The 7,628-nt window shown below is 42.1% G+C and overlaps 2 protein-coding genes across 5 annotated transcripts; one reads left to right on the plus strand and one right to left on the minus strand.

Moving 5' to 3' along the window:
• Positions 1-457: 457 nt before the first annotated feature.
• On the minus strand, positions 458-2,880 carry LOC135486669 (hippocalcin-like protein 1). Its single transcript, XM_064769658.1, has 3 exons — positions 2,651-2,880; positions 1,884-2,271; positions 458-1,460 (listed from the first exon to the last, which is right to left on the minus strand). Exons 2-3 carry the CDS (start codon positions 2,259-2,261, stop codon positions 1,278-1,280), a joined length of 561 nt encoding a protein of 186 aa, XP_064625728.1. The 5' UTR covers positions 2,262-2,271; positions 2,651-2,880; the 3' UTR covers positions 458-1,277.
• Positions 2,881-3,118: 238 nt separating this feature from the next.
• Positions 3,119-7,490, plus strand: LOC135486672 (sulfotransferase 1C2-like). Of its 4 annotated transcripts, none has more exons than XM_064769670.1 (3): positions 3,119-3,379; positions 5,739-5,989; positions 6,307-7,490. In XM_064769670.1, exons 2-3 carry the CDS (start codon positions 5,752-5,754, stop codon positions 7,032-7,034), a joined length of 966 nt encoding a protein of 321 aa, XP_064625740.1. In that variant the 5' UTR covers positions 3,119-3,379; positions 5,739-5,751; the 3' UTR covers positions 7,035-7,490. The 4 variants fall into 4 exon arrangements, with proteins under 4 accessions (XP_064625740.1, XP_064625738.1, XP_064625739.1 ...); XM_064769668.1 differs by lacking the exon at positions 3,119-3,379 and adding an exon at positions 3,660-3,742; XM_064769669.1 differs by lacking the exon at positions 3,119-3,379 and adding an exon at positions 4,031-4,121.
• Positions 7,491-7,628: the final 138 nt, after the last annotated feature.

Raw genomic sequence — 7,628 nt, forward strand, 5'->3', positions numbered from 1 at the left:
AAAGCCTTTCCCAGACGTAGATTTTGGCTTCATTTTGTGATTGCAGGATTAAAAAAACTCGTATACCGGAATTTCATGGTCAAATGCGGTGAACAAATTCGAAATCATCAACACAACCTTACCGATATGACTAGTTACAGTGATCGATCCCTTCATCAGTTGATGCATTCCCACTCTAAGTGTCTTGGACCACACGTCGAATTTCCCACCCGTTCTAAATAAAAAGCGCACCAAGGGCCTAGCGATATATGTCACAACTTTCATGGTCAACGAGATGCACCTTTGGTCAGGAAGTGCCCAGATGTATGAGCTATTTATTATTCACTTAGTAGAAAATGGGTCATCATGTCCTTAAAAACCCGGTTACTTTATCTATGAGTAGGCTAATTTATAACTGATTTTTAAGACTTTATTAACACGTAACAGTGACGAACAGCGATCAACTCACAACCCTGAGTTTTTAAAATATTTATATTGACATCCCTCTTTCGAATAATTACTGTACAAGCTGATCTTTCGTTGAAGGCAAATACCAATCTTTCAAAAATTGTGAAAATCGAATTTTCTTATTTACATTTTGTACGTACTCGATATAAATTTCAACAATGCAGTTATGCAGACTGTATACATGTATACAAAATGATACTGAAATACAAAAAGTTTAGCAAATTTGCGGGTATCATAAATGCACGTAGCAAATTCATGAACAGCGTTCGCCTTTAAGACATTGATCGGGGCTCCAGCCAGACGACCAGTTAAGTAGTTTCACTGCGATTTTATTTGAAATTGAATATCAGCTTCGAGCAAATACAGAAGTGGGAGTCTCCCAGAAGAATATCGATTGAAATGTCATTAGAAAAACGATCACGTTTAAAATAAAAGGACAACTTGCGTGTGGTATTTGGGTGGTTAGAAGATAATACCCTGACTCGACACCATGCGCCGCCACTAGCGTCAAATAATGAGCGATGTTAAAGTTTCGCGAGCACACCAGATGGTCGAACTCGCCGAGTCTATTTCAGTGAGACCATTACACGCAATACGTACTATAGTATCATTGTGTTTAATGATTTTTTAATTATGTACATGTATCTTGTTTGGAGTAGGTTTAGTCCGGCTGGCAGCAATCTATTTGTATGAGAACAAACATATCTTACACCCAATTTTTACAATAACGATTTACAATAACGTGCATCAATGTACAGGGACAGTGGGCTTATGCCGTTGCCTCTGAACTTTAAAAAATGTACTTAGTCCTTTCTCATGCAGGTTGTTATCTAGAGAGGCTTTATAACTTTGACCAGTTGAGGGTTCTTTTGACAACCCTCAATAAATTCAACTCTTGACAACTTGTGGTCATTATTGGAGTCCATCAGTTTCAAAATTTCATCCACGAGTTCTTCCGGGGTCTCGGCAAAATCCTCCAATTCTACGTCATTTTGCACCATCTTGTAAATTCCCTGAAAAAGACATATTGTAAAATTGGTTAAATTCAGGTGAGGACGACTTCTCGGAAAAACAATACTTGGAGGGAAATATTCAAACCTGGCCTCCATTATAAAAGGGGGCTCTCCCCTAGGGGAAACTGACTGCGCACAGATCGATCGCCTGTAATGACTTCTATATTGGGGCGGAGGAGGTTCTCCAAGAGCAGCCCTCCAATTCTAGACTCATTGGGCAGTCCGTTTCTTCTGCCTGATGGTCTTCAGCGACGGGACGAGCCGGCCCATTGCGTCCGGAGTGCAGTATCCGATTTGCGCATGACTGGTTCGACTTGTTGTCCTGAGGCATTTTGCAGCGTGAATTGCTACTAAATTTTGGGTCGAGGAGGTTCCCTTGGATTCTGATAGCATGCTTGACAAAATAAATCAATAGAAACTTACCGTAATGATGGACAAGAGCTCATCCTTGGTAACCCAACCATTCCCGTCAAGATCGTACAAGCCGAACGCCCAGCTTAGTTTTTGGTCCAGAGTCCCACGAGCCATGACGCTCAACGCACACAAGAACTCCCTGAATTCAATCCGGTTATCCCCGTTTGTGTCATATGATGCGAAAACATGATTGGCAAATGTCTCCGCGTCCCCGTTTGGAAAGTAATTCTGGTACATGTTGACGAACTGCGGTTTGGTGAGATAACCCAAGGGGCAATCCTTCTTGAAACTTTCGTACCACGTCTTTATTTCATCTTGGTCGAAATCGGTTTGTTCGCGTAGGTCCCGGAGATCCTTGGGGTTCAAGGAGCTGTTTTTACCTCCCATTTCTGTAAGTCTGAAACACAAAACATACATGTTTACGTATGTCGAGAGTTGAACTGAAACATTTAAACCCCACTTTGAAACATACGTACGGTGTTTGGTAGTACTTTTGCTCACCCTGTGGGAAAGTTTTGATGACATCGACCCCCAGGAAACAGCAAGGACAAAGAATCGCAATACATGTAGCATACAGTGACCTGCACTTTTTACGTCACAATCGAAAAACGATTGTACATTAAACAGTTAAGAATCAAATACAGAGAGATTCGGATACTACTGTAACTTGGAAGGAATGTGACAAAGTGGTTCAATTATAGCCCCTATACAGTGTAGACTAGCAGCGGGCAGTGCCAATTAATGTGCACAGAGACTTGTACCAACTGATACCTTACCTGATAATGCGACTTTCCTCCAAGATTCCTTACGAATGAAGCAGCTCCTGATGAAGAAAAGATCAATATCCGCTCCCAAGCCTGTTGTCACGAATCCCAGGAAAGTCGGATTCACAGTAAACTTATAAGTATACGCCCGCATTAATGTGTTTACAAAATGAATTAAGATGAAATTTTGACCTGAATTATTTTCTAGGCCTACATGCATGACACGCGAAGTAGGTATTCGGCGTTTGCTATTGATTGAGTGTATAGAGTGAATATAAATGTAAGATTATCATGTTTAGACCTTGTTTTGTACAGAACATGCTTCATAACACTATCCAGGCCGCATAATAGTAAAAAAATTGACTTGTCTAAAGTTAGCTAATCCGCATAATCGGATAAGGTCCATTGTGTTTTGCAAAATATGTTAATGAAAAAAACAACAAAGCAACGTTGGGTTGAAGGCACCAACAGTTGGCCTGACCTGCACCCTGAAGTGTAACTTGTTCGTGTCTTTGATTCTGTCCAAATTTCCCGCAAAAACGTCGTTCCGGTGAAACCAAGTAGGCTATCAGCATTGTACCACACTCAAATCCTCACTAGACAGATTTTCTCTCAATTGAGTGTTTGGTCGATACCGGTTTTGTTGTTTCAACTATTTTCTCTTCTTTTCTTGACCATTATTTTCCAATTTGGAGGTACAGCCATAGTCTCAGATCCTGGCCATCCAAAGTGTCACTGGAGGTTTTGTATAGTTTCCTCTCGCAATAAAGTTGCTTTACATTAGATATTCTATTACTCGTTGTTGCTGATACAGCATATAACTCATTAGTTCCTCTCTCCTTCTTGGCACAAGTGTTCTTTGTGAATTGTCCAAGGACAGAAGTTGATCAGGATTGGTTCACAGAGGATGCAAGGTTAGCTCCGCGCGCTGGAACAATATCACAGGCGACTCACAATGCCTATTCGCTTCCGTTAGTGACCCTTATCTGAACTTTCAGTCCAGTGAATAGTTATTTATATACCCGCCCGGTAATAGATAGACCACACTTCGTCTCCAAAAGGTGTACAGGGCAGTGGATCGAGGTAAACTCTGGCATACATAACGTAAGTGTATTTCTGTAGGGCCGTAATATTCTGTGTGGGTCCCTTCGTTTAGGCCGGGTTTATATATAGCTCACGTTTTTACATGGGGGACGAAGCTACGTACTTTTGAAACGGGTTGAACAAGGCCTCTAGTGTATTGGCTGGGTATTGGTTGGACGAGGCTACCTGTGAACTGGTTGGGACTACAGGCTACCTGTGTATTGTTTGGGAATCGGCTACCTGTGTATTGGTTGGGACGAGGTTACCTGTACTGGTTGGGACTAGGCTTGCGTTGTATTGGCTAGGACCAACTTGTGTATTTACCTGTGTTGGGTGAAACTAGGCTGCCTGTGTATTGGTTGGGACGATGCTTGCTGTGTATTGGCTAGGACTAACTTGTGTATTTACCTGTGTTGGGTGAAACTAGGCTACCTGTTTATTGGTTGGGACTATAGGTTACCCGTGTATTGAGTGAAACTTGGCTAACTGTGTTGGTTGGACTGTGCTACCGCAAGGAGGATACCGCGGTGACGTCACGGCTTTTCCAAGATGGCGCTGCATATTGTAAACAAACTCGATCCACGGCCAAGGGAAAATCAAGTCATCAAAAAAGTTAGATTTTTCGCATCAAATCAGAGTTATTAGTACTTTTCTGCTATGAAATAAGTCTTCAGACAATAAGCTATCATTTGAATAATGAAAAGTGCTGTTTTGATGGGGAAAAGTAGGGTTTTTAAACCAAATAGCCGGGCACCGATTTTCCAAAATTAGCGATGGTTTCAAAACAGTCTCCCAGATATGGGGCAATCTCTTCATTATCATAATGGGATTTGGAGTCATGTTTACAGATTTTACAAGTTCGAGACCTGTTATACCTAAAACTCGCATAGATCCCCATAGATCCCCTCTATTTGTCGAGTTAGCGCCCCTGTAAGATCATGCATTTTCGGACACTAGAACGAAATCTTCCTGCGGATATCGCGGTTTCGGTGATGATTTAAGGAGAAATTGACTGTTCTTAGAGTTGTATGGGACAGAAATGAGTTCATACTTCATGAATACATGAATATATTATGATATGGGCGGGCTTCTAAGTCAAAACAATAACAAACTCAACTGCATCTCTACTGTAAATTGCGTAGTGCATTGCCTAGTGTATTTCGTAGTGTATTTTAGCGGAGACATTATTTCCGCACTTTGGCCACGCCAAACGTCTTTTTTATTCGTGGAAGTTAATCTGCTCTGAAAATTTTATTTTACACAGGAAGAATCCATACTAGGTATTGCAATATTTCATGTCTATTGGTGTTTTTATGTACAGGAGCGCACCAGACAGTGAGACGTGGAGATGTGTTCAGTGCTGGTGCTGTCAGTAGACTGAATCTGATTGGCCATAGCGATCACTAATATGGGTCGGGATCACGTGATATGACGTCACCGCGGTATCCTCCTTGGTGCTACCGAGTGCTTGGTGGGACTAGGGCCGGCTGGAACTATTGGTGGTCTGCCTATCGAATAGTACAATCTGTTTGTCAGCAGTATTGCCATTTACGAACCATACCACGTATACATACAGAGAAAGTGGTAGAAACAGTATAAGTTGCGCGTACACCACGAAATATTGGTGGACCAATTGCACGTACACCACCACATTGCCGCGACAAATTTGTTCGGTAACCCATTGCCGGTTGATGGTCCAAATTCGCCCGGCTTGTTAAAAACTCGGCTTTGTCGTGGTGTACGCGCTAATGGAGCGGCAATTAGCTAGTTAGATGGTTCGGCGACAGGCCGCGCTTTCGAAATGGCGCTTTCTGCTTATTGTTAGCGCGCCATCTGTTGCCGGATTTTATAACTAGCTGCAGCGCTGGTGTACGCGCTTGGTGGATTTTCGATGGTGCGGCATTGGTTCGCGAACCAAGATTGGTGGTCCATTTTTCAGGTGGTGTACGTGCGGCTAAAGTATTCAATATACGGTACATTAGGGCCGCATATATAACATAAATTCATTTCTTTTCAGGAGCAGTTTCATAATGACGGCATCGAACGACGTATCCAATCAGAAGCAGTCGTTGAAACAGCTTATGCGTGAGAAATATCTAAAAAATGAACCAACTGCCTGTGTGGATCCATCAGCCTTTCGTGTTTTGGGATGTTACAAATACCGGGGAATGGTCATGGCAAACTTCACCCCCGAACACCGGCTCCAACAGGTGGAACAGCTAAATTTCGAAAAAGATGACATAGTTTTGTCGTCATACCCTAAAACAGGTATGCGAGCTTTTACCATTTAAAGGTGAATTGACTTTTCCAGCTGGGAATTTCCAGGGACTTTCAATTGGCTTTACTATCTTTTTCTCCAAATAAGCATTTTACTCAAGAATCCTTTGTGTTCTCCATATATATTCAAGACGGTTGAGTGTCTGGTGTCCTCGAAACTGCTTAGATTAATGAATAAGAAACTCTTCCTGCCTTAGGTTTTTACCGGGCCGTTCAAAACTCCCCATTTTTTGTTAGCGTTTCGCTACAGGTTTCCATTACTCCTCGTAGAAACTATTGAAAATATATCAGATCTCAATTTGTTGTAGGAACTACCATCACTCAGGAAATGGTATATCTTGTGCGAAATGGTGGCGACGTCGATGAAGCCAACAAGGAGTATACCTTCTTGCGTATCCCTTACCTAGAATTCGAGGGACCAAGTGCTGGAATTGATGCCTACCACGAGAGGAGACGCCCCAGAACGATAAAATCCCATCTCCCGGTTGACTGTTTTGAACGTCAGGTTACGAGTGATGGAACCCGGTTCATCTACGTTATGAGGAACCCGAAAGACACGTTGGTCTCTTATTATCACTTCTACAAGAGTTGTTACCTCTATGGCGGTTTCTTTGGCACATTCAATGACTTCTTTCAAATGTTCCTCTGCAATAATGTCTGCTACGGTAATATGTTTGATCACTTTCTGGGTTGGTGGCGCCACCGGGATCTACCGAACGTGCTGATTCTGAAATACGAAGACCTCGTCCGTCATCCGGAAGAAGAGATTCGGAAGATTGCCGGATTTTGCAAGAAGGAATTGGATGATGCAGCAATAGAGAGAATAGTGCAGGCGACCTCGTTTGACGTCATGAAGGCAAACCCGAAGACTAACAACGCTGACACACCTTTCATTGATGAATCCATTAGTCCCTTTATCAGGAAGGGCCATATCGGTGATTGGAAGAATTATTTTACGGCCGAACAGAACGAGCAAATTGATAGTATGATTGCAGAGAGATTGCAAGCTGATAAGCTGAACTTTGATTACGAGTAGGCCTAATTGTTACAGAAGATTGTCACACATCACCATGTAATCACTGCACCAGGTGCTATGGATTCTTTCCTTAAATTTACCGCATGTTAAATGTTTCTAATACAGATTCCCTGAGTCTACCGAGTCTACAAGTAGCTAGAGGGACCATTACTCTTCAGCAGGGAAACAAATGGAAACCTGTCACTCTTACCGAGTCTACAAGTAGCTAGAGGGACCATTACTCTTCAGCAGGGAAACAAATGGAAACCTGTCACCTTACCGAGTCTACAAGTAGCTAGAGGAACAATTACTCTTCAGCAGGGAAACAAATGGAAACTTGTCACTCTTGTCTATCCTTGCAACACGACTCAAAAACACCAGTTGGAACTTTTTTCATGATAACGATGTACCAAAAATGGAGCACGTCAGTAGAAAGAAAGCAAGAATGAGTCGTTTGGTAAACTTTCCATGATTTCTGTTTATTTGTCAGTTTCTTGAGTATTTCTGTACAGAATTGACTTAACAATTTGACTGACCAAAATATTCAAATATACCCGTATTTATAAATAAAAGTGATAGCTCTATGAATATAGATGACACGCACAGTTGGTACAT

Source organism: Lineus longissimus, chromosome 4 (genome assembly GCF_910592395.1).
Source record: "Lineus longissimus chromosome 4, tnLinLong1.2, whole genome shotgun sequence".
Taxonomy (NCBI): Eukaryota; Metazoa; Nemertea; class Pilidiophora; order Heteronemertea; family Lineidae; genus Lineus; species Lineus longissimus.